Source organism: Papio anubis, chromosome 7, assembly GCF_008728515.1.
Source record: "Papio anubis isolate 15944 chromosome 7, Panubis1.0, whole genome shotgun sequence".
Classification (NCBI taxonomy): domain Eukaryota; kingdom Metazoa; phylum Chordata; class Mammalia; order Primates; family Cercopithecidae; genus Papio; species Papio anubis.
Genome location: NC_044982.1, coordinates 154,298,556 through 154,325,085, shown reverse-complemented (window position 1 = coordinate 154,325,085; position 26,530 = coordinate 154,298,556). Strand labels below are relative to the sequence as shown.

Here is a 26,530-nt window from a genome sequence, read left to right as displayed (position 1 = left end):
GTAAAGGACGGACAATTTAAATAAAAAGAAGTACAAATAGCCCTTAAACAGGTGAAAAGATTGATTGATTTATTGCACTTTGTTTTCCATTTTAGGAGTTGCTTTTACATTTTATTTTATTTATTATTATTATTATTATTTGAGATACAGTCTCACTCTGTTGCCCAGGCTGGAGTGCAGTGGTGCAATCTCGGCTCACTGCAAGCTCTGCCTCCCGGGTTCATGCCATTCTCCTGCCTCAGCCTCCCGAGTAGCCGGGACTAGAGGCGCCCGCCACCACGCCCAGCTAATTTTTGTATTTTTAGTAGAGACGGGGTTTCACCTCATTAGCTAGAATGGTCTCAATCTTCTGACCTTGTGATCCACCCGCCTTGGCCTCCCAAAGTGCTGGGATTACAGGCATGAGCCACTGCGCCTGGCCTATTATTATTTTTTTAGATAGAGTCTCACTCTGTCTCCCAGGCTGAAGTGCAGTGGCCGGATCTTGGCCCACTGCAAACTCCACCTCCCAGGTTCAAGCGATTCTCCTGTCTCAGCCTCCCGAGTAGCTGGGATTACAGGCATGCGTCACCACGCCTGGCTTATTTTTGTATTTTTAGTAGAGACAGGGTTTCACCATGTTGGCCAGGCTGGTCTCCTGACCTAAGTGAACCGCCCACCTCAGCCTCCCAAAATGCTGGCATTACAGGCGTGAGCCACCACCTTATTTTGGCCTTATTTTGTATTTTAAACATGTTACACATTTACAGGGTTCCAAGTTTATATATGAAACAAGATCTATTCAGAGAGGTCTAGCTTCCATTCCTATCTTCTCCCGCACCTGTTCTTGATCTCTCCTATTGTTTACCATTTTTATTAGATTTTGGTTTACCTTTCTATTGTTTCTTTTTGAAAATATAAGTATTCATTTGTATATGTATCTGTAACACCCCGTATACCAAAGGTAGCATACTATATACACTCTTTCGTGCCTTGCTTTTTCACTTCACATCATAGTCATATATCTTCCACATTCCTTAAGAGCTTCATAATACTTTGTTGTATGCATGCATCATTTGAAAAGATGTTCCACTTCCTTCACAAAAGATCAATACAAAACTATACTGAAGGCCGGGCACAGTGGCTCACACCTGTAAACCCAGCACTTTGTGATGCCGAGGCAAGTGGATCGCTTGAGGTCAGGACTCCGTCTCAAAAAAAACAAAACAAAAAAACAACTATACTTTGATAACATTTCCTACATATCGATTTAGCAAACATCTAGGAGTTTGACAATTCATTCTATTGGAGAGGCTGCAGAGAAACAGCAAACGTTGCTGGAGTGAATACAAAATTGCACAACCCCTATGAAAGGGAATTTGGTAGTATTAAACAAAATAACATGTTCTTTTACCCTTTGACCTAACAATCCCACTTATAGAAATCTATGCTAAAGACCCACTGGCAACAGCATGTTATATACGCACAAGGAACCTTTTGTAATAGCAAAAGACTGGGAATAGTCCACATATCCACTAGTAAGAGCCTGGCTAAATAAACTACACTACACCCATATATAACCAAAAAGAATTATGTCCAGTTCATTTACAACATAGTATCTTGACTGTACATCCCCAGTTGGATACAGTTTTAGAAAAAAGGAAGCACGTGCAAAGTTAAACTTCATTATCTGTCTAACGTTAGCAATATCACTATTGTTATTCTGTTTTTAGTCATTCTTTATCCTATTACCGCTATTATTGTTATTGTTTTTATATACCTGTGAATATACGTAGATGAAGCAAATAAGCATTATGTTAATATTAAGAACCAATATTTTCATTGCCTCCATGTGTGGAGGAAAAAAAGAACCAATATTTTCATCTTAAGAGAAAGGAGACAAAAAGAGCTCAGCTTTAAAAAAGGATTACGACGTAGAAAAAGACACAACACTCAAGATAGTCATGGGTCTTTAAGAAACCGAAATTTGAGAGGGCTAAAACACAGAAGAGTGTGGAGTCTGGGATAGAGATGAGGCTCAAGACAGCGTAAGCAATTTTTTAAAGTTATGTCTGAAGCAAGAAGAAAAGACAAGGAATAGGTTCAGTTTCATCTCGGATACACTGTTTCTTGTTAAAATTGATGTTTTTTTCTGCAGGCATTTGCTTCCTGAATGATGGTCCCACTCAGCCATCCACTTACACTTTCTACCAAGTCAATTTATATTGATTCTTCGGGTCAGTCAATCACTGGTACGTTTCCCCTCCCTGGTCAAGGATCTTTTATTATACCCTATCACAGAATCATATTCCTTTCTTTAGTGCACTTCTCTCAACTGATAAGTACCCCCATTAATGTAATTACTTGATAAATACATGCCTGCCTTTCCTCTTCCAGGGCCGAAATTGTGCCTGGTTTCGCTCATCATTCTATAGTATATAGCAGGAGTTCAATAAACAGTTGTTAAAGCAACATATTTAACTTCCATTTTGTTCCCATCTCTTCACTCAGAGACTTTTCTTTGGATTGGGAAGGGTAAAATACCCGAAGACTTGAACTCCAAAAGAAACAAAATGATTTTATGCAAACGTTTCTTCCTTAAAACTCATTCACTGGGCAAATATTCATTTAGTCCCTGGCACTATTTGGTAATGGGAATACAGGAGTGCATATGGCAGATAAAGTTCTGTTGCTGCCCTTACCGAGTTTAGTAGGGGTGAGATGTGGTGTTAGTAAATGCAAACTATATTGTCTGTATTTAAATCGAGTCCAAATCTCCCGCTCTAAATCCCGCCTTGGGATGTTTCTTACATCCCAAGAAACAGAGTATTTTGATGGGATCGCTGATGTTTCAGAATGCAAAAGTAGCTCAGGGCGTTTGCAGTCGTGCAAGTCAACAAGATAACAGTCTGAACCGAAAGCTGGGCTCCTCCGGGTCTCCTAACTCCAAATCCAACTCCAAGCTTCTGCAGCTGCCACCCCCCGTAGACTTCTCATTTCTTCCGCATTCTCCTCTCACGACGGGTCTTCTTTGTTGTACTTAATTTCCTATGCAACAAGATTTCAGCATCACCATCAGTCCCCCAAAGACCAATTCTCACAGAGCCGAAGTTCCCACCAAGGGCGGTGGGTAAGGGTTACTAAAATCAGCGTTTATGAATCCTGTCTCAAGTTGTCTCACCTGGGGTTCCGTAGAACAGTTTCTTCGTAAGAGGTCCTTCAGCGACAGCCGAGCTCGGGAAAAAACGGGAACAAGGTGTCTTTTACATTTCCTCAAATACCGTGTATGGTCTGAGGCGCAGGTCAGGGGTATTTAAATATCTTTTAAACAGTACTCCCCCGCCCCAAAAACTGACCTTGAAGGAACAAGTGAAACTCATCCTGCTTTTTATGTTTGCTAGGTTTGCCCGTTACACCCCTTCCCCCGCACCTACCAAGACAGGCAGCTGTCGGCCACCCTCCGGGGTCCTGATTTTGAAAAGAGGAGTGGACCAATCAGATGTGGAGCGCTGTTTGGCGCTGCAGTTTGAGCCTGGGCTGAAACTGCGGGTGTGACGGCCGCGGTGGCTCCGGGTGTCTGCGGAGGAGGTGGGGGCGGAAGCATGAGGCTAACGGCTTGGCTTCAGTGAGCGCACCGGGATGTGCAGGCCGGGAGCTAGAGGCAGGCTGATGGGGGAGGGGACGAGCAGCCTGTGAGACGGGGTGACTGCGGCGACCAGCCCGGGCGGGCACCGGGACTGGAAGAGTTGCCCGAGCAGCCGGCTGGTCCGGCGGCCAGGCTGGGGCGGGGGGCGAGCGCCCAGTTGAGCCTGCTGGGGCTGGAGGAGCGAGAAGGGTCCTCTTCACATTTCAGAGCGAACCAGACGGGGACAGTAAGGTTTGGAGGAAGGGGGATCGTTGGAAGCAGCCGGAAGTGGTGAGAATCTGGCAATAGGCGAGAAACGGAAAGAATCAAAAAGAAGCGAAGTCTATGTGAGTAGCTGAAAGGATTGGGTGACCAGAAAGAAGGTCGGTGTAAGTGAAGGAAGCGTGAGGTGTGGCTGGATCAAAGGGCTAAGAGAAGAGGGTCTGTGTAAGTGGATGTAAGTGAGGATCAAGGAAAAGCCGTGGAAGTGGCCGGGGTTCGGGGCCGCAGGAGTGCCAGACGGGGCCGGAAGGCAGCGGAGCGGAGTTCAGATTTGAGAGCGTTTGGAAATTGGAAGACTTGGTGGCGAACGAGGGTCAGGACCTGCGTCCTGCCTCAGAGAGCGATCGACGTGTCCGGAATGTGGGATCAGAGGCTGGTGAGGTTGGCCCTGTTGCAGCATCTGCGGGCCTTCTATGGTATTAAGGTGAAGGGTGTCCGTGGGCAGTGCGATCGCAGGAGACACGAAACAGCAGCCACGGAAATAGGGGTAAGTTCTGTGAAAAGGGATTTAGGTTTAAAAGAAAGGGCACCCCTTTATCATCGCTTATTACCAGATCGTGCTAAAATGTTCACTCTATCACAAAGAATGGTTAGGTGTGTAATTCAGTTCGGATGGTCGATTGCTGATATTTAAAAAGGGACCTTCTTGGTGGTGGTTGTTTTTTTTTTCCCCCTAAGGATTTTTGATCATTGAGAGAAAGTTGCAGGATTTTCCAACTTCAGCACTATTGACATTTTGGATTAGATAATTTTTGTTAGGGGAAGAGGAAATGCTGTTCTGTGAATTGGGATGTTGAGCGGGATGTCTGTCTTTTACCCACTAGAGGCTGGTAGCATCTCTCGGTTGTGACAATTAAAAATGTCTCCAGATATTGCCAGCTTACTGTATTTGGAACAGGTAGTACGTTGGGAGGGACAAAAACTCTACCCCTCCACCCTTGTTTTAGAGTAAGGTTGTAGAGGGACAAGGGAGACCAATGCATTTTCTAGAAGAATCTGTAGATGAAGAAGTATGACAGAACATTAGAAACAGGCTTCAAATGATAACTGCATATTCACCAATTTGAGAAATAAGTTTGCTGCTTGGCCATGTCATACTTTTGAGACAGCAATTTTTTTTTATTTGAGTAAATTGAGAAGCCAGAGTGGAATAATTGAAAAGTTGTTGATGTTTTGGTGGTTGAGGTAAAGGGATTTTGAATGAGATTTTAATAACTCTGCCACATCATCAAGAATTCCATTGTGAAAAATAAGCTGAATGTAAAGCATTTTATTTTAAATTTATGTGCCTAATTTGTATGGCACTTCCTAGTACTTGGAGACAAGCTAATACATTAATATACATTGCTCTTAATATACATTGCTCTAAAGTTTATGGTTTCTTTAAAAAAGTGCTTGGAGAAGAAAACCACTAACAAAACTAATATGTGTACCTCTTAGTCGCTGATAAACTTTGGAGAAGTTATTTTTGTTGGTAGCAAACTAATGGCAATACATGTACTTATATTTAAAAAGCTACAGTGATTTCTGATTGTAAAACTGACTTTCCAAGATCTCAATCTGTAGCTGATTTTGTAAGTATATGGAAGAGTTTGTATATGGACTTTTTTTCACCCCTTCACCCCTTTTCTTTCTTTCTTTTCTTTTTTTTTTTTTTTTTTTTTGAGACGGAGTGTCGCTCTGTCGCCCAGGCTGGAGTGCAGTGGCCGAATCTCAGTTCACTGCAAGCTCCGCCTCCCGGGTTCATGCCATTCTCCTGCCTCAGCTTCCCGAGTGGCTGGGACGACAGGCGCCCGCCACCACACCCGGCTAATTTTTTGTATTTTTAGTAGAGACGGGCTTTCACAGTGTTAGCCAGGATAGTGTTGATCTCCTGACCTCGTGATTCCCCCGTCTCGGCCTCCCAAAGTGCTGGGATACAGGCGTGAGCCACCGCGCCCGGCCTGAGCCACCACGCCCGGCCTTTTCACTCGTTAACAAGAAAAACTGATGCCTGCTTTCAGAGTCAGATGGACCTGAGTTTGAGTCCTGTTCCACCCCTACTACATCTGTAAACTTGGGCTGCTTGTTTGATTTCCCTAAGCTTCAGTTTTCGATCTATAAAGTGGGAACAGTAGTATTTCTCCTTGAATTGTTTAGGGATTTTTAAAAAGTGAAGCTCTTTATGTAGGCCTAGCACAGTGCGTGTCACAGGCCACTTCTTCATCTAATGATAGTTGTCATATCAGTGGTCTGCCTCCTAATTGGTAATCATGCCATATAAATTCAGCTAGAAACACAAGAGTATTTTAATGAAGCAATATAGAAGATCATTGTGTTATGAGATCTAATGGGATAGGTAGTTTGTTTGAAAACAATTTCTTTAGCCCACTGTGTTTGTTGCTAATTGTAGTTTTTGAGCTTTTAAAGTAAAATGCTATAAATCTTTTTTAAAATGATACTATAGGTGAGATTCTAATACATAAAGTTTTAAAAACATTTTATGAGATTAAATTATAGTGGTTACTTGTGAAGCCAGTTATTCTAAATAGTAAGACTTAAGGAAGAAAACACGCTGAATTCTAGTTACATATAACAGAAGTAGACTTACCAGCTTAAGTATCTGGTTTATTTTTACATTTGGTTTGGTTGCACAGTATCAAGAAAATTCTGATTTACCCAATAAGGGGGTCCCCATACTAACATTTTTTAAATAGCTTAGCTTAAAATGATGATGATAGTATTAACAAATATGTTTTGAAAGCTTATTCTGTGTCAGATACTTGATACAAGTGTTTTGTATATTTTAATTTATTTAATTCTTCCTACAGCTCTATGACTTAGGATCTGTGTGAGGATACGAGGAACAGAACGTTAATTTGATCCAGGTCACTCAGCTGATAAGTACAAGAGTCAAGATTTAAAACCTGGCATTTTTGCGGGCGCGGTGGCTCACGCCTGTAATCCCAGCATTTTAGGGGGCTGAGGCGGGTGGATCACAAGGTCAGGAGATCGAGACCATCCTGGCTAACATGGTGAAACCCCGTCTTTACTAAAAATATAAAAAAATTAGCCGGGCATGGTGGCGGGCGCCTGTAGTCCCAGCTACTCCGGAGGCTGAGGCAGGAGAATGGGTGAACCCGGGAGGCGGAGCTTGCAGAGAGCTGAGATTGCACCACTGCACTCCAGCCTGGGCAACAGAGCAAGACTTCGTCTCCAAAAAAAGTAAAAAAAAAAGCCTGGCTTTTTTGCCTTTAGGAGCCTACTCTCTTAAGCACTCACTATACCATACTGTCTTTTCAGCTTAAAACGTTTGTAAATTAATTGGAGCCAGGCGCTTGAAAAGGAATTAGTAAAATTTTGTTACTGTGTTGTGTCATTAACAATGCTGAGTGATTTTTGTTGTAAATATAAAGTTAAATTTAATGCTCTTAAAACATCAATGCTGCTTACTTGATAACTTGTGATATCGAAAAAAAAGTACTTAAGCAGCATTCACAGAGCAGATCCATGTAAACTAAATTAACACGTGAGATTATATACCCACTTAATTTTGAATAACCAGACATTTACAGGCTTGAATTTACCTTTCAGTGCTATGGAAAGCAACACATTTTAAAGAAGTTCGAATGTGCGCACAAAGATAGTGGCAGATTCTTTATCCTTCAGTGTGCAAAAACATTCAAGTTAACCAATACACAGCTTTACTCTGGGGATCTTCAATGTATTAAAATTTGAATGTGAGGTTTTAAAAATGGGTTTCCAGCTAGTTGAATGAAGTTTGACTTAAATATTTGCACACCCCTGCCTTGCTTACCTCAGGGCGTGGTTTGAAAAGCACTCTTCTATAGAGGGTGGAAAATGGTTTAGGTATAAAAATAACCTCTTCTGATATAATTTTAGGAAGACTCAATGAATGGCAGGAATTACTGTTTTGCTTTTCAGTTAACTTAGTCTTGTGTGTGTTTATAAGGTGAGCAAAAGAAAGTCAGTATTTATAAGGTCATTAAAGGAACCTATAGTATTTTTGGGGTAAATGTTAGTGTTTTGGACCAAATTCTGTTTTAAGAATTTACTGACTAAGCACTAACCCAATTGATTTTTTATGATCAGATTGGAAACTTGAGTTTACTAGATTATTTGAGGGGAATGACATTACCTTGGCCATCTTTGTACTCCTAGCACTTAGCATCCTGTCTAATATAGTAATTATTTGTTATCAAATGCACTTGAAATGATTGTTTTTTTCTTGATTGACAGTTTATCATTTATTTCTGATTTTTTTAAATTTCTCGAGGTCTTTAATTTGCCTAAAGTTTAAGAAAACTGATATTATGCCTAATATTTGTGTTAGAGTAACTGAATTTGTCATTTTAGGGTAAAATATTTGGAGTACCTTTTAATGCACTGCCCCATTCTGCTGTACCAGAATATGGACACATTCCAAGGTAAGCAGAGTTTGAAATAAAGAAGGCCAGGCACAGTGGCACATGCCTGTAACCCCCGCATTTTGAGAGGCCCAGGTGGGCGGATCACTTGAGTCCAGGAGCTCAAGACCAGCCTGGGCAACATAGTGAGACCTTGTTGCAAAAGATTCAAAGATTAGCTGGGCGGAGCACACTTGTAGTCCCAGCTACTCAGGGGGCTGAGGTGGGAGGATTGCTTGAGCCCAGGAGGTGGAGGCTGCAGTGAGCCTTCTAGCCAGGGAAATGAAGAAGAGAGTAAACATTTCAAACTGGTTTTAGAGAGTTTAAAAGAAATAGTTGATTAAAACATGCTTGTTTCAAACCAGCAAATGATTTCATCTCTCATTAGCTAATGTTAAAAAATTTTTTTTAACTTTTACATATTTTAAATTTATAATTTGTACCCCTTCCCAGGATTGGATTTTAAAGTCCAGTAATGAGTAAATGTTAGAAATCACACAAAAAAAATTTGTTCTGTTAAAGTCACTTTTCAGTTCTACATGAATTCTTTTGCCACAATTCAGATTAAGTAATATACTGAATTACCAATTCAGTAATAATTTTGACTTTTTGTTTGTTTAAAAAATATTGGCCACGCATAGTAGCTCATGCCTATAATCCCAGCACTTTGAGGGCCGAGGCAGGAGGATCGCTTGAGCCCAGGATTTTGAGACCAGTCTGGGCAACAAAGCAAGTTTCCATCTATAAAAAAATTTTAAAGAAAAATCAGCTGGGCAAGGTGGTGTGCACCTGTAGTCCCAGCTACTCCTGAAGCTGGGGCAGAGGATTGTTTGACCCTAGGAGTTTGAGGCTGCAGTGAGCTATGACCATTGCCACTGCACTCCAGCGTTGGCAACAGAGTGAGACCCTGTCTCTTGAAAAAAAATATTGGATAAAAGAATATTTAAGCTAAGATACTAGAGTATTTGTGAAAATGTATTATGTATCACTTAGCTTTTCTATGCCACTTACTATTTATAAATAATCTTTTTTTTTTTTTTTTTTGAAACAGTTTCACTCTTGTCACCCAGGCTGGAGTGCAATGGCATGATCTCGGCTCACTGCAACCTCCACCTCCTGGGTTCAAGTGATTCGCCTGGCCTTAGCCTCCTGAGTAGCTGGGATTACAGGTGTCCACCACCACGCTTAGCTAATTTTTGTATTTTTAGTAGAGATGCGGTTTCACCATGTTGGCCAGGCTGGTCTCAAACTCCTGACATCAGGTGATCTACCCACCTCAGCCTCCCAAAGTGCTGGGATTACAGGTGTACACCACTGTGCTGGCCTATTCTGACTGCATCAGAAATTACTAGGAAAGTTTATGTTTTAAGAATATAATTTAAAAATGCATATGATGAAACTTATCTCTTAATTCATTTCCCCTCCATCTAAAGTAGGGTTCCTTTTGGCTACTATAGACCAGTAATCTAGGTTTTAATCAACATGTCATCCAAAAGCAATTATTGAACACCTTGTTGCCTTAGGACAGTTTCCCCCCATTCATCCTATAGGTGTAGATTCACAGTCTTCTTAGGTAACCGCTTAACCATTATGCTCTGTAAATGACCTATGAAAGGCTTGATTTTCCTATAATAAGCACCTATAATGATTTTCAACAGGCTGGGCACAGGAGCTGGTGCCTGTTATCCCAGCACTTAGGGAATGCCAGGTGGTGGATTGCTTGAGCCCAGGAGTTCAAGACCAGCCTGGGCAACATGGTGAAACCTTGTCTCTACAAAAAATAGAAAAATTAGCTGGGCGTAGTGATGTGTGCCTATAGTCCCAGCTAGTCGGGAGGCTGAGGTGGGAGGGTCACTTGTGCCCAGGAGGCAAAGGTTGCAGTGAGCAGTGATTGCATCACTCCAGCCTAGGTGACAGAGCAAGACCCTGTCTCAAAATAAAAACAAAGAAAAAAAATTAAAAAAAACAACAACAGATTTTCAGTGTCTGGAATTGCAAAGTCATTTTCCCAGGAATAATGACTAAATCTTCATTGTAATTTCATTACCTACTTTTTATTTAATTAAAAGACTGTTTTGTCAGTTACCGTCTGTAAATAAGGCTGACATTCAGCCACTGCACCAGTACAGCTGTCTCAGTTGTTTGTATCTGATATTCATTCTAATTTGTGGGTGCCAGCTGTTCAGTATCTAGGTATCTAAAGCCAACATTGATTGAGATTATTGTTCAAAATAAAGAAATTGGGCACATTCCCCTTAATATGAAAAGGCTTATGAGGACTGGGAGAGGTCCTACTTTTCTGAGGGATGATGTTGGGGTGAGGAAAAAAAGAACGTCGCCCTGTTTTTGGGTAACGTAGGAGATGAGAAGGTCACCCATGGAGAGATAGTAGACAAAAGAGGAAGGCGTTGGACGGAGCCCTGGGTTGTTCCAGCATGTAGAGGTCTGGCATGAGAGGAATGAGAAAAGGAGTTTGAGAAGGAGCAGTCAGGGAGACAGCAGGAAAAGTAACAGAGTAGTGAAAAGGTATTTTTGAGATGGACAGGGAAGGGGTCAGGTGTGTCAGATGGTGATACATCAAGCAATATGAGAGCAACATACTGACCATGGATTTGGCAAGGCAGAGGGTGTTAGTGAGCTTGAGGACAGCTATTGCTTTGGAGTTATGAGGTATGAGAATGATTGGAGAGGGGTGAGTGGAGACTGAGATATGAAGAAGTAGAGGCAGTAAAAAAAGACATGTCTTATGTCCTGAAGGGAAACAGAAATGAAGTAGGATTGAGATAAAATTCAGTGTGCACATTGGAGTTGTTATGAGTGAAAAGATGGGCATTGGAAAAGAATTTGGGAAGCAAGTAGACAACTAAAAGTAACATTTTGTCTCAAAGACTACAGAGATTTGTGACTTTAGAGCTTCTGAAAGGTATGTAGTGCTTGGCCTGCTCATGTGTGTTAGCAGAGGAATAGGATTTGATAAGATGTATATCTAGCCAACTGAAAAAACATCTCTTTCAGCTTTCTTGTCGATGCTTGCACATCTTTAGAAGAACATATTCATACTGAAGGGCTTTTTCGGAAATCAGGATCTGTGATTCGCCTAAAAGCACTAAAGGTAAGCATATTGTTGAACTATAATTTTTCATTTGAACCATTTTCTGATTTGGTTTTTAAAACTGAAATATTTAGAACTATTAATATGAGTAGTTGACAGAAATTGAATTTGCATTTTTTTCATGGCAGAAGAATTTTTTTCATGGCAGAAGAATTTTTTTCCCAAAAGAAATGGTATATTATTTCTATCGTGCTTTAAAAATTTAATAAATTTTAAATTCATGGTCCTTATTTCTATCAACTATTATGTAAAATGAAAAAATTTGTTAAATTGTATTGTTGTTAGCCTTCTAGAAGGAGTGACATAGCTGAGTGTGGTGGCACATGCTTGTAGTCCCAGCTACTTGGGAGGCTGAGGCAGGAAGATTGCTTGAGCCTGGGAATTTGAAGCCAACCCAGGCCACAAAATCTGCACCACATTTCTATAAAAATAAAAATAAATTTAAAAATCATTAAAAATAAAGTAGTGACATATTTTAAAATAAGAGTTAAGAGAAATTTATTAAATAAAACTCTCTTATTAGCGTATAACAAAAGATACTTTATTTGCAATAACCTCTTAAGTTGCCAAAATACTCAAGATTATTATATTTATTTCAGAATAAACTGGATCGTGGTGAAGGTTGCCTGTCTTCTGCACCTCCTTGTGATGTTGCAGGACTTCTTAAGCAATTTTTTAGGGAATTGCCAGAGCCCATTCTCCCAGCTGATTTGCATGAAGCACTTTTGAAAGCTCAACAGTTAGGCACAGAGGAAAAGAATAAAGCTACACTGTTGCTCTCCTGTCTTCTGGCTGACCACACAGTTCATGTATTAAGATACTTCTTTAACTTCCTCAGGAATGTTTCTCTTAGGTAAGTGGTAATTAAAACTCTTGGCAAATAATAGTTGAATTTTTCAACTAACTAATGTTTAATGCTTGTAGATATGTTCCATTTTATTTGGAATGGAAATTTTTCTTTAAAAATTACATATTTCTTTACTATGAGGAGTATACTCTGTGTAATTTAAGAAACAGCATACCAAATGATTTAATATTTGCTTATCTTAAAGTCATCATCATGAATGCCTTAATGGTTCATTGCTGTTTATAAAATTCATTGTCCACTGAAAGGCTTTGTTTAAATATTTCTGTTTTGCTTTTCAAAATTTCCCTCTCCCTGCTCTCAGTGAGCCTACTTATTCTAGACATACTTGCTGCCTTCTGATACTTCCAGCTTTTTATGTGTAGGCTTGAAAATCAGATAAAGATGTTCAATTTCTGTGGAAAAGCAAAGTATGAATTCTAAGATTAGCATGATTTTTAGAATACATATTTAAATATAGAGCGGCTATATATTTCTGATTCTTTTTTTGTGTTCAAGCCAATCATGTAGATGAAGGGTAACTATTTTCCCTTGTGTATGACAGATAGTAAGAGGTCTTCAAAATGTACTACATACGTGATTTTAACTCTTCTATGTTTTTACCTTGGACTCCATCTAATAAAGCCTTTATTCACTTAAGATCCAGTGAGAATAAGATGGATAGCAGCAATCTTGCAGTAATATTTGCACCAAATCTTCTTCAGACAAATGAAGGACATGAAAAGATGTCTTCTAACACAGAAAAAAAGCTACGATTACAGGCTGCAGTAGTACAGACTCTTATCGATTATGCATCAGATATTGGTAAGATGTAGTTGCATTATTAACAGAATTTGTTTAAATGAGGAAAATCTCCTTTCTTCCAAAGGAGCTATGAAGGCAACTGTTAGAAAGTTGGTATATTACTAACTTCACAGTACCGGCCCCTCCTGCAAAGAAAAAAAGAAAAGAAATTGGTATATTACTATCTCAACATTTTTGGGGAAGAGTGGAGGAAGGATAATAATTGTCTTATTTGTGAACATTTTCATTTAGGGCGTGTACCAGATTTTATCCTGGAAAAGATACCAGCTATGTTGGGTATTGATGGTCTCTGTGCTACTCCATCACTAGAAGGCTTTGAAGAAGGTGAATGTGAAACTCCTGGTGAATATAAGAGAAAGAGAAGACAAAGTGTAGGAGGTAAGTGGCAGTCCCATTTTATGGAGGTAGAGTGATGTGCTTTAATCGAAAGTACATTTCACACAAAGAAGCATGAATTGTGGTATGTGCCTTTTGGATGCTTATAGCACAGCTGGAAAGATAGGACGTATGGATGTAAAAAGTTAAAGCGATAGTACAATCTAATGTTAAGTGCTAAATCTTCAGCATAAACATAAAATGTGTTAAAAGGAGAAAAGTTCCCTGGGTTGTAACAATCAGGAACTTGTCAAAGAGGAGTCAAACTGAACCTTCTTGAATAATGGGTAGAATTTAGTGGGATTGGGTGGAGGATCAGAATACTTGTATCCTATTCTAGAGGAGAAGGATGCTATGAAGAAAGGTTTGTGTAGGGAAGAAGTAACCTAGGTCTAATGTAAATACAGCAGTATGACTTGAGTGAAGTGTTCAGCATAAGGATGAAGGATGGTATTATGGTAAACTTAATGCCAGGCTAAAGAATTAGAATATTAACCTGGGTGTTAGTGAATCATTGAAGATTTATGATGTGAGGCATGATATGATTAAAAATTTTTAGAAAATTACCTGATTTGAAGAATTGAGACTTGGAAGTAGAGAGAATAGTCAGCAATGTGTGTCAGTAATCCAGGCACGAGATTATTGTTTGAACTTGTTAGTGACATGGATTAGTTAGGAGTACAAACTAAATAATGAAGGAAATATTATCAAGGAAGAATCAGAAAGACCAAAAGTTTTATGATGGTGGAGTTGGTAATAAAACTTGCAATCTCCTTGATCAAGAAATCAGAGACCATTCTTCTTCCAATTACTTGAGGAAATTTCTTATCTTTTGAATATCAGAACCAAATGTTACTAACTATCCCATTCCCTTTCTCATCTTTTGGCTTGTTATTGCATACTTGTGTTTCTTCTTTACCTCCTTTGTAGATAGGATAATATTGATGACTTATGTATCATTTTCCTAGGGCTACTGTAGCAAAGTACTACAAACTAGGTGGCTTAAACCAACAGAAATTTGTCTCACCGTTCTGGAGGCTAGAAGTCTGAAATCAAGGTGTTGGCAGAATGCCTGAAACCTGCAGGGGAGAATCCTTTCTTGCCTCTTTCTGGCTCCTGGGAGTGGCTGTCAGTCCTTAGCATTCCTTGGCTTGCAGCTGCGTCACTCCAGTCCCTGCCTATGTCATCCCGTGGTGTTGCTCTGTGTCAGAACTTCCATCTTATAGGACACATTGGATTAGGGCCCACCTGAATGACCTCATTTTAGCTCGAGTACATCTGTAAAGACACTAATTCCAAGTATGGTCACCTTCATAGGTACTGGGGGTTAGGACTTAAACATAGGTTTTTTGGAGAACACAATGCAACCCATAAAACTTCCTATCCCAAATGGAGATATTTCTCAGATGCAGATCGTCTTGATCGCCCTCTTCCCAATCTGTAGGTGCAGTTATCACATCTAAATAGATAACCATCACATCTGTACCACCGTTATCTTGAAAATGTCAGTTCCGCTTTACTAACGGCCTGCTAGGCAGACCTCATCACATCTGCTTTTCATTGGTGTTTTAAGCTTAACATTTTGAAATGACCATCTTCATCCTCTTTAACCTGGTTCTGTGTGAATTCCATTTTCTTCTAACTGCACCACTATTCCCTAGATACTCAGGCTTTAACCATGGCTTCCACCTCGTCCTCTAACATCTATTATCAGACAGTTTTCATGTCGTATAAGATTCTATCTCTGTAATGTTTATTGCATCGTTACTGTAAGAATCTTCCTGGCCGGGTGCGGTGGCTCACTCCTGTAATCCCAGCACTCTGGGAGGCCAAGGTGGGCAGATCACGAGGTCAGGAGATGGAGACCATCCTGGCTAACACGGTGAAACCCCGTCTCTACTAAGAATGTAAAAAATGTGGCGGGCGCCTGTGGTCCCAGCTACTCGGAAGGCTGAGGCAGGAGAATGGTATGAACCTGGGAGGCGGAGGTTGCAGTGAGCTGAGATCGTGCCACTGCACTCCAGCCTGGGCGACAGAGCGAGACTCCGTCTCAAAAAAATAAATTAATTAAAAATAAAAATAAAAAAAAGAATCTGGTCTTTATGCTTCCTCCTTGAATCTACCCTGTGTATTGCTATTAAGGCTCACTTTTTTTTTTTTTTTTTTTTTTTTTTTGATGGGGTCTCTCTTTGTCACTCAGGCTGGAGTGCAGTGATGCTATCTTGGTTCACTGCAGCCTCCACCTCCTGGGTTCAAGTGATTCTCTTGCCTCGGTCTCCCAAGTAGCTGGGATTACGAGTGCACACTACCCCACCTGGCTAATTTTTGTATATGTAGTAGAAACAGGGTTTCACCATGTTGGCCAGGCTGGTCTCTGACATCAAGTAATCTGCTTGCCTCGGCCTCCCAAAATGCTCGGATTACAGGTGTGAGCCACTGCACCTGGCCAAGGCTTACATTTTAAATGTATAACTCTACTCAAGTATCTCACACACATACCCTTCAGGAATTTTAATTGATAATAGTGATATTTATAGCTTGGCATTCAAGGTCTTTCATAGGATTACTCTAGCATACCTGTCTACTATTTCCTGTCTTTGAGCAACTTTAGTCAAACTATGTTATTTATTGTTTTCCAGACACTTTTATTCATTTGCTTACATTATTTATTGATACAATGTTTTTACTTCCATCTCTACTGATCTTTTAAATATCTTTATTCATGCCTCCATTTCCATGGTTCTTTCCTCAGTTCAGACCTTCATCTTTTGCCTTAACATGTAATGATTTCTTCTTCCCTACCCTTACTGTACATTATGTGTATTTGTATTACATTTCTTTCCGTATTATGTCTTTTTTTTCTTTTGTTTTTAGGGATATGGAAGTATAAGTGGGGAATGAATAAAAATATGTCCTTTAGTGTTTTTCCTATTTTGAAATAATTCCTCTTAAATAACTTAAAATTTATAAGCTGATGTAAAGTTACATGTTGAACAGAGACCGCAAATGTTAATACGAATTATTGGTGCAAGACAAGTAAATGTTAAGTTGTAATTGCTTATGCCTTGCATTTCAGATTTTGTTAGTGGAGCACTAAATAAATTTAAATCTAACAGAACACCTTCTATTACACCTCAACAAGAAAGAATTGGTAGGTATTTATTATATGCATTTATTTTAATTAAAATTTGTATAGTATTCTATAAAATATAATTACAATAATAATTATCTAACTTATATTAGTTAATCAAATTTAATCAAATCAAATATTATTTTTAATAGACATACTGTACTATATATACTATGTTGTGACATTGCTAATTACATAGGCTATAATGAACCCAGCATTGTAGGCAAAAATTTTTTTAGTCTGTTATGTCTTTAATCTTCTTAATCATGCTTTTCTGTTTGTAATTTAGATGCTATTGAGCATGTGAAAATAGTTCAACCTCATTTTTATCTTAGGACTAGAAGTTCATTATTGTGTATTTCAACTTTTTATCCTAATTTGCTGTGGCTGCAATTATTCAGCCAGTAAGAGGCAACATGATCTTTTGTTTTCTAGAGTGAAGAAATGAACTGGTTAATACTCAACTATGATGAAAAGCAAAAATAATATTTAGATTAGTTTTTGTTTCAACTCCTTGATTGTAATTTCTTCCTTAAATTAATATTTTTTAATATATATCATATGCATCTTTTAGTCTATTAGATTTAAGTAACTGCTCTCTCTTAAGAGTCCTGCCTCTGCGACTTCCTTATTTTCATTTAAGGAATTGCAGAGTGTTTTAGTTAACATCTGTTTAACTGATAATGTAAATATATCCTCATTTTTTGTTTAGCTTTAAGTAATAGCTTTATAAGAAGAAATTATGTAAAGCTTTTGTATGTTGTCAACTCTGCAGTAGAAACAACAAGTTGGTTTTGTTTTGATATTTTTCAGCCCAGCTGTCTGTATCACCGGTGATTCTTACACCAAATGCTAAACGTAAATTGCCAGTAGATTCTTCTCATGGTTTCTCAAGTAAGAAAAGGAAGGCCATCAAGCATAATTTTAACTTTGAGCTGTTGCCAAGTAATCTCTTCAATAGCAGTTCTACACCAGTATCAGGTAGCAAATAGAATTTATATAAATGAATTGTAAACATTAAAATGGGTGCCTATTCCAGGCACAGTGCAATTTCATATGAATAATACCACCCTAAGGAACTGCAACTTTATTCTGTGTTTTATCAAATTTATGAATTTTTATAAACCCCCTGCCTTTTAAAATAGATACTGTTTCAATATAGTGTGTGTATCTGTGTGTGTTATGACCACATCTATTGAAAGTTATGATAACCCAGAGTAGTAGTTTGGGCTTCTGGTGATAGCATTGGTGCTTAGGTTTTATGTGATTAGACATCCTGAATCCTGCTATAGGTACTTCTGGGTCTATAGCTGTGGCTTTATTGCTGTCATTTGTTGAATTGAGTTTGCCAGATGTTTGATCATCTCTGATTCCCAAGTGGGAGTGTTACTATTGCAGGTTATGGTTTGAAAATGAGGGTATTTTTAAAGTTTTAGACTCAAGTACCTTTTGTAAAAGCTTTAGAACTTTGTTGACACTGTTCCTTGTGCCATGGCTTCCAGATCCCTTACCAGCCCAGCCATTTTCTTCCAAATTAACAACAAGTTCTAATGTGGCCAACCAGAGCCTTCAGACAATAATAGAATATGATCACGCTAATCCGAAGATTAGTCTGGGTCTTAGAGTGAATTGGCTCTTTTAGCATATACAGAATTCAAGTTGGCTTATATTAACCTTATGATCAACCAAAAATGAAATGAAACTCTAAACCCAGGGTCCTCCATCTCATTTATTTTACATTTAGTCAAAATGTGAGTGATCTCTGATTATTTTAGATTTTTATTTTGTTGGTTTCAGACAATGTTAAGTTTCATTTTTAATTCATTATCTGAGTTATATGAGTTCTTCCCCAAAGCCTCTCTTTTTTCTGTTGTCCAAAAGGGTTCTTATTTGTTTTTATTGAGAAGTTGAACAGAATAGCAACTTGAGGTTTTCCAGAAGAAACCACTTCACAGGTTCTCTAGGGCTCATTGAAATGTGATGATAGTAACTCTGAAGCTTATGTCTATAGCTTTTGCAGTGTTCACAGGTTGGAGACTTAAACTTTTTTAAGTCACATAGTTCAGTTTTTTTTTTTTTTTAATATTTAAGAGGCTTTGCAGTTTGGAGGACTTTTTCCAAATGGCAAATGGGAATTGTAGTTCTACCTGCCTTTGCTTATTAGCATTGCATCTTCCCCAAGATGAACATATTGATTCCTTCTTCTCCTCCTCCAAGCTCCCAAAACAGAGGTTAAACAATCCGTGCTATTTTTAGTTTGAGCTTGCCTAATCAGTGAATTTTCTTTATAAAAAAATTTAAAAATTCAACAACAGTAATTCCATTATTTTTACACCATTTTTCTTTGACCCTACTTTCTCAGCTACAATTCAACAAATTCCATATGCAAAATTGAAAATAGATTGATTTCTATGTTTAGATTGTAACAAATATGATGCTTTTTAAAATATATAAAGGCAACATTAGTCTGTAGTCCATAGAGTATCTATTCATAATTTTCTTCTTTTTTTTTTTTTTTTGAGACAGAGTTTTGCTCTCGTTGCCCAGGCTAGAGTGCAATGGCACGATCTCAGCTCATTGCAGCCACCACCTCCCAGGTTCAAACAATTCTCCAGCCTCAGCCTCCTAAGTAGCTGGGATTATAGGTGCCCGCCACCACACCTGGCTGATTTTCTTTTGTATTTTTAGTAGAGACAGGGTTCTACCACATAAGGCCAGGCTGGTCTTGAACTCCTGACATCAGCTGATCCACCTGCCTTGGTCTTCCAAAGTGCTGGGATTACAGGTGTGAGCCACCACGCCTGGCCATAATTTTCTTATATATGTGATAAATTTGCATTGTTCCATATATTCTGACTGTGTCTCCTGCGACCATTGACACATTTTTTATTTTTATTTTTTGAGACGGAGTCTCGCTCTGTCTCCCAGACTGGAGTACAGTGGCATGATCTTGGCTCACTACAACGTCCACCTCCCACGTTCAAGCAATTCTTGTGCCTCAGCCTCCCGAGTAGTTGGGATTACAGGCATGCACCACCACGCCCAGCTAATTTTTGTATTTTTAGTAGAGACGGGATTTCACCATGTTGGCCAGGCTAGTTTGAACTCCTGGCCTCAAGCAATCCGCCCACCTCAGCCTCCCAAAATACTGGGATTACAGAAGTGGAGCCACTGTGCCTGGCTGGACACATTTTTAAAGTGACTAGACTGCAGCCCTAGAATAAAGCTACTTATGTCACTTTAGATGTATAATATTGGCTTCCAAAATTTTCTTTCGCTAAATGTACCCAAAAGTTACTATGATGGTCATATTTTTTCTGTTTTCATAATTGAAAAAATGTGAATGTGTCTGTTTGGGGAACTTTGTGAATTCTTTATTAATAACTCAGATGAATTGAGAGGGTTCATGTTTGTTGAATGTGTCCTGGGTACGATTCAAACATAAGTCAAGTGTATATGGAGCCTTTGTTCATAACTATTTTACTTCTTTCATAATTGTTTACTGTAGTTGATTTCATAATATAAATGGTGTTAAATAATTAAATCGAGCTTCTGTTGTACCAGTAATTATTTGAATGGAACACAGCAGCAGCCAAGTGATTAGACATGTTATAGAATAGTTTTTGTTTACTTGCCAAAAATATTGAACAAATTACATTCTGGAGTCAGGTGGGTAGCAGTTGGCCAGCAGGTGTATCTCAAATATTCAGATTCCAACTTGTTTGCCAATAGCTTATTTTTTATAATACCATTAATTAGTATTATGTACTAGATACTTACTATTTTATATAGATAACAGTAATATTCATCATAGAAGTCCATTTTCAGAGCCTAAAGCCATTTAGTAAGTGATGGAGCAAACTCAAGCCTGTCTCCAAATCTTGTTTTTTTCCAGTCTGCAATGGTGCCTATCCCTGCCTTGTATTATTAAAAGATTTTAAAGAAAAGTTCTAATATAAAAGTAATGCTTAATCTGACCTTTAATTGGCAAGTCAAAAGTAAGAAATGAATGCTTTTTCTTAGCTGAGTTGGGTTATTTGACACTTGAAGTTTCTAACTAGAAATTAAGTGATTTCAGTTGTTGCTTGGTATAGAAATTAAGGCTTTGAATCTAATTGCAGCTATTACTATTTTATACTTTAAAAGGAAAATAGGTATGCGTGGTATATTACATGTGGTTATTTTCGTAGTTCACATCGATACAAACTCAGAAGGGTCATCTCAGAGTTCACTCTCTCCTGTACCCAGTGGTGGAAACCATTTGATCACTGCAGGTGCGCCAAGGCGAAGTAAAAGAATTGCAGGCAAAAAAGTTTGCAGGTACTCTATCCAGGACATTTTGTTTTCATCAGATAAATATTTGGTATACACATAGTTAATAAAATGTTTTATCTTTCTGTCAAGCATCATATTTGAGTCATAATTTTTAAAAATCTCTTCTGGCTTTATAGTCTTATTAATCAATTGCCTTTTCAATACCCACCAGAGAAAAATTACTAATTTGAGTCCACTGTGCTTGCTTAAAATCCTATTTTATATTGATGGTGTAAGTTTAAAATTTCTTGTTAGAGGCTGGGCATGGTGGCTTATGCCTGTAATCCTAGCACTTTGGGAGGCCAAGGTGGGTGGAGCACTTGAGCTCAGGAGTTCAAGACCAGCCTGGGCAATGTGGCAAAACCTCATCTCTATAAAAAGTACAAAAAGTAGCCAGGCATGGTACCACACACCTGTAGTCCCAGCTACCTGGGAGGCTGAGGTGAGAGGATCATCTGAGTCCAGGGATGTCGAGGCTACAGTGAGCTGTGATTATACCATTATACTCCAGCCTGGGCCACAGCGTCATACCCTGTCTCAAAAAACAACAAACAAAAAAATTCCTGTTAGGTTAAAAAGCTAGCCTATTCTAACAATTCTGATTTATAACTGACTAAATAACTTTTAAGATTAAGAGATCATTTTTATATGCAAATATAATGTGTTCATATATGGTATCTTAAAGTTGAACTGTTTTTAAAGAATTATTAATCCACCCAATTATTATCAATATGATTTGCTGTGGACTTTATTTCAAATTTTGTATTTCAGGTATTTATCTGGTGTTTATACTATAAACTGACATTTTTAATTCCACTTCTAGAGTAGAATCAGGAAAAGCAGGCTGCTTTTCTCCTAAACTCAGCCATAAAGAAAAGGTTCGAAGATCTCTTCGTTTGAAATTCAATCTAGGGAAAAATGGCAGAGATGTAGTAAGTTTCTTACCATTTTATTAATCTTTATATTAGCATAATGCTATAAACTTGATACTAAAAAACACTCATAACCCTGCCTTCCCTCCAGTGACTGTCACATTCTGTTCTTTTTATACAAAACTCTTACACTTGAGTTGATATCAAATTTCCTTGCATTGGAATACCCAAAGCTTAGTCCTTGGACTTCTCTTTTTTCTCTCCACTCACTCAAGGCGATTATCAGTTTTAAACATTATATACAGGTTGAGTAGCTTGAGACCAGAAGTATTTCAGATTCCCCATTTTTGGGGTGAATTTTGGAATATTTACATGATTTTTGCCAGTTCAACATCCCTAATCTGAAAATCTGGAATGCTCCAGTGAGCATTTTCTTTGAGCATCATGTCAAATGCTTAAAAGCTTTGGATTTTGGAGCATCCAGAATTTTGGCTTTTCAGATTTGGAATGCCCAACCTGTATTTACTTAAAACTTCCAAGTTTATGTTCTCTAATCCCAAATGCTCTTCTGAATGACTTGACTGTTTCTTAACATCTGCTTTTTTGACTCTCCTACTTGGATATCTAATCCAATAGGCATTTCAAATGTAACCTGTCCCAAGCAGATGCATTTCTTTGCTGCTGCTATCCCCTGCACCAAACAACACTTTTACCTGTGGTTTTCCCTATCTCAGTTATGGCAAATCGTTCTTCCAGTCACTGAAGCCAAAAACCATGGTCACATCCTTGATTCCTCACTTTCTCCGACACACCATGTCTAAACCATTAGAGAATATTGTCTAACTTCTGCTTTTAGAGTATGTCCAAACTGAACAGTTCTCACTATTACTACTTTTCCCACTTTCTCTAAGTTCCGTCATCTTTCTGCTGGATTACTCTAGTAAATTCCTATTAATAGTTCTACCTTCTCCTACCCTTGCTGCAGTTCTGTAGCTGAAATTGCTCTTTTAAAATCTGTTAGATTATGTAGTCTCTGCTCAGAACTCTCCAGTGACTCCTCATTTCACTCTGAATAAAAGCCACAGTTCTCACGTTGACCTGCAATGCCTCACTTGATCTGTTCTAAGGCTGCATTTCTGAGCTCTTCTCCAGTCTCCTTTGCTCACGCTGCTCCAGTCTGAGATTGCACTGGCATTCTGCTCTTACTGTAATGTTCTTCCCCCTGAAATCTTCGTGGCTCTCGCCTTTGTTTTGTTTTACTCCCAAATCATCTTCTCATCACCCTATTTTAAACTAAACCTCCATTCTTCACCACTCCATATCCTTTTTACCCTGTTTTACTTTTCTCCATAGCACTTTTCACCTTGTGTATTGTATTTATGCAATATAATTTACTGTTTATCTTATTTAAGTCTAAATTTCCCCATCTAAATAGAGTGTAAATTACATAAGGATAAGATTTTGGTCTAGGTACCCCACTGCCCCAACTATTTGTGAACAGGCCCTAGCACAGAGTCAGAACACACACAGAAATTATTTTAATTAATATGTCAAACTGTTTTAAAAGTAGATCATAAAATACCAACTAATAGCAAAATCAAATGATCACAGTTTTCATTAGCAGGCAAGAATATTTGTCATTGTTAAGAATTGTTTCTCAATTATATATCCCTTTTTAAATCAGCTAAAGATTTTGATAACTACAAAAAAATTATTCTGTCTTTATATTTTCAGTTAACTAGGCTTATTTCTTAACTAAAACTTTTTTTTTTCCGTACAGAATGGATGTTCTGGTGTCAGTAGATATGAAAGCGTTGGTCAGCGACTTGCAAATCAACAAAGTTTAAAAAATCGAATTGAATCTGTAAAAACAGGTTTGCTTTTTAGCCCAGATGTTGATGAAAAGTTACCAAAGAAAGGTACATTTACATACTACTGTTAAGAGTTTTACCTAAAAATCCTGCTTTAGTTGCTTTTTTAATGATAAAATATATTAATTAATTTACTGTTCTAGAGATTAGAAGTTCATGTTTGAATAGTGAAAATATTAGAATTGGCAATGTATTTTTATATCAACAATTGGGAAATGCTTATACATGTAAATATGAAAATGTTTGACATTCTTATGTTAAAAATTATTTCTTATAACACAAATACTTTATTAGAATTAAATGCTTAGTGACTTATTTGCCATGTGCTTGGATATTATTTCAAAACAAGGTTAAATATAAAGGATTAAGCACTAAACTGCTTTATTTTAGGTTCACAAAAGATCAGTAAGTCTGAGGAAAACTTACTAACTCCAGAGCGACTAGTTGGAACAAATTACCGGATGTCTTGGACAGGACCTAATAATTCAAGTTTTCAAGAAGTAGATACAAATGAAGCTTCTTCAATGGTGGAAAATCTTGAGGTAGAAAACTCTTTGGAGCCTGATGTTATGGTTGAAAAGTCACCTGCTACTTCATGTGAACTCATCCCTTCCAATTTAAACAGTAAGCATAATAGCAACGTAACAAGTAGCCCTCTTAGTGGGGATGAAAATAACGTGACCAAAGAGACTTTGGTGAAAGTTCAAAAAGCATTTTCTGAATCTGGAAGTAATCTTCATGCATTGATGAATGACAGGCAGTCATCAGTACCTAATGTGGGGAAAGTAAAATTAACTGAACCATCTTATTTAGAAGATAGCCCAGAGGAAAATCTGTTTGAAACTAATGATTTGACTGTAGTAGAATCAAAGGAGAAATATGAACACCACACTGGTAAAGGTGAAAAATGTTTTTCAGAGAGGGACTTTTCACCCCTTAAAACTCAAACATTTGATAGAGAAGCAACTATAAAATGTTATTCAACTCAGATGAAGATGGAACATGAAAAAGACATTCATTCAAATATGCCAAAAGATTATTTAAGCAAGGAAGAATTCCCCAGTAATGAACAAATAAAGAAACAGCAGTCCCCAAAGGTTAAACTGAATAATAAATTAAAGGAGAATGAGAATATGATTGAAGGTAACTTACCAAAGTATGCAGCACATAGCAAGGACAAGACTAGAGCCTCTTTCTCACAGCAGAGTACATGTGTTATAACAAACTTGTCAAAACCTAGGCCTATGAGAATTGCTAAACAGCAGTCATTGGAAACATGTGAGAAAACAGTTTCTGAAAGTTTACAAATGACAGAACATAGAAAGGTTTCTGATCACATACAGTGGTTTAACAAGCTTTCTTTAAATGAACCAAATAGAACAAAAGTCAAGTCACCTCTTAAGTTTCAGCGCACTCCTGTTCGTCAGTCTGTCAGAAGAATTAATTCTTTGTTGGAGTATAGCAGACAGCCTATAGGGCATAAGTTGGCGAGTCTTGGTGATACAGCTTCTCCTCTGGTCAAATCAGTGAGCTGTGACGGTGCTCTTTCCTCTTGTATGGAAAGTAAATCAAACGATTCCTCTGTTTCATGTATCGAATCAGGTACTAAAGAACGGAAGTCCATGTCATGTGAAGAGTCAAATATTGATGCGATTTCAAAGTCAAGCATGGAGTTACCTTCGAAATCTTTCTTAAAGATGAAGAAGCACCCAGATTCAGTGAATGCTTCTCTTGGGTCTACTACAGTTTGTAAACAGAAGATGTTATCTGATGGCCAAGTTAAGCTTCCCTTGGATGATCTGACTAATCATGATATATTAAAACCGGTTGTAAATAACAATATAGGCATTTCTTCTGGAATAAATAACAGGGTCCTTAGGAGACCATCAGAAAGAGAAAGGGCCTGGTACAAAGGTTCTCCAAAACATCCTATCGGAAAAACTCAATTACTACCAACAAGTAAACCTGTAGACTTGTAATTGGTAAATGTTATACTTGTCATTAATGTAAATAAAGTGAGCAGTTGATGGTATGACTTGCAGGATAATCTACCTGTTAGTTTGTAGCTCAGGATGATTATTAAGCAATAGATTTGCTCTGAAACATTTTTATTTCACTGTACAAGCAACTTGGATTTTTATTTGTACAAATTACTTGTTTTTCTTAATGATGGCAATTTTTAAACTTTAATTTTATTGTGATCTCTTAAAGCAGAAGTTAGACTTTACCTTTCTAAAGAAATTGTTGACTGGATTTATAAGAAGTTAATTTTTGAAAATTACATGATATTTTTGTGTGATAGGAAGAATGGAGCAAGTTGTGCCTATTTCCTCAAGTCAGATAAGGTTTCTAAAATAAATGAATTTCTAGCATGTAAAGGGTAGAGATAAACCCTGCAAATCTTATGTCTGGAATTATATTAATGTTTGTCCTTGCCAAAATTCCTAGAAATTAATTTCCTTCAATAGCATCCTAATATTCTATTTTTATTTGGGGCAGAGTAATTTCATTTATGTTGCCTGTAGGTGTACCATGTGTTCACTTGAACAAAGAACAAATGGCTAAGATGGAGTAATGACTAAAGTATGTTCTCATATTATGATGCGGAAATAATTGATAACTTTTAAGCCATACTACCATCTTAAAGACAATTTGCACAAATACATTTGTATCTGTTTTGTCCAATATAGATTTGGCAATTATTTAAAGAGGGATAATCTTGAAAAAAATTAATCAAGGTGATTTCTTATATGTAGATGCTTGATTTTGGAATTTGAAATAGTAGATGTACCTCTTTAACCTTTTTTACTTGGATAAAAACCTGTGATGATTTTGTCCTGTGTGTAAATGTTATTTATTTAGCATAGACATTAAAGATAACTCTCTGGAAAATGA

General features: G+C 37.9%; 1 protein-coding gene and 1 long non-coding RNA gene across 8 annotated transcripts in view; one reads left to right on the top strand and one right to left on the bottom strand.

Moving 5' to 3' along the window:
- Positions 1-3,583, bottom strand: part of LOC103885706 — an 11,058-nt gene extending 7,475 nt beyond the window's left edge. For 2 of the 5 annotated variants that reach the window (XR_004185223.1, XR_004185222.1), the window contains exon 1: positions 2,682-2,796. This is a non-coding gene — a long non-coding RNA (uncharacterized LOC103885706). Of the gene's footprint in view, positions 1-1,932; positions 3,028-3,160; positions 3,276-3,413 lie in introns of those variants that run through there. The other 3 variants (XR_004185224.1, XR_004185221.1, XR_004185225.1) reach the window with 3 other exon arrangements.
- Positions 3,270-26,530, top strand: LOC101009088 (rho GTPase-activating protein 11A). Of its 3 annotated transcripts, XM_017960483.3 has the most exons (13): positions 4,259-4,373; positions 6,697-6,753; positions 8,243-8,313; positions 11,308-11,404; positions 12,004-12,257; positions 12,910-13,073; positions 13,305-13,451; positions 16,525-16,599; positions 17,392-17,559; positions 20,769-20,898; positions 21,716-21,824; positions 23,545-23,683; positions 24,026-25,670. In XM_017960483.3, the coding sequence occupies exons 6-13, from the start codon at positions 12,926-12,928 to the stop codon at positions 25,612-25,614; spliced, it is 2,505 nt and encodes an 834-aa protein (XP_017815972.2). In that variant the 5' UTR covers positions 4,259-4,373; positions 6,697-6,753; positions 8,243-8,313; positions 11,308-11,404; positions 12,004-12,257; positions 12,910-12,925; the 3' UTR covers positions 25,615-25,670. The 3 variants fall into 3 exon arrangements, with proteins under 3 accessions (XP_031524728.1, XP_009208097.2, XP_017815972.2); XM_031668868.1 differs by lacking the exons at positions 4,259-4,373; positions 6,697-6,753 and adding an exon at positions 3,270-3,288; XM_009209833.4 differs by lacking the exon at positions 6,697-6,753 and having other exon boundaries at positions 3,562-4,373; positions 24,026-26,530.

Coding starts and splice junctions, on each gene's coding strand:
- LOC101009088 (XM_009209833.4), top strand. CDS start 4,245: ATGTGGGATCAGAGGCTGGTGAGGTTGGCCCTGTTGCAGCATCTGCGG. Junction 13,074..13,304: donor CGATTATGCATCAGATATTG/GTAAGATGTAGT, acceptor ATTTTCATTTAG/GGCGTGTACCAGATTTTATC. Junction 20,899..21,715: donor GCAGGCAAAAAAGTTTGCAG/GTACTCTATCCA, acceptor TTCCACTTCTAG/AGTAGAATCAGGAAAAGCAG.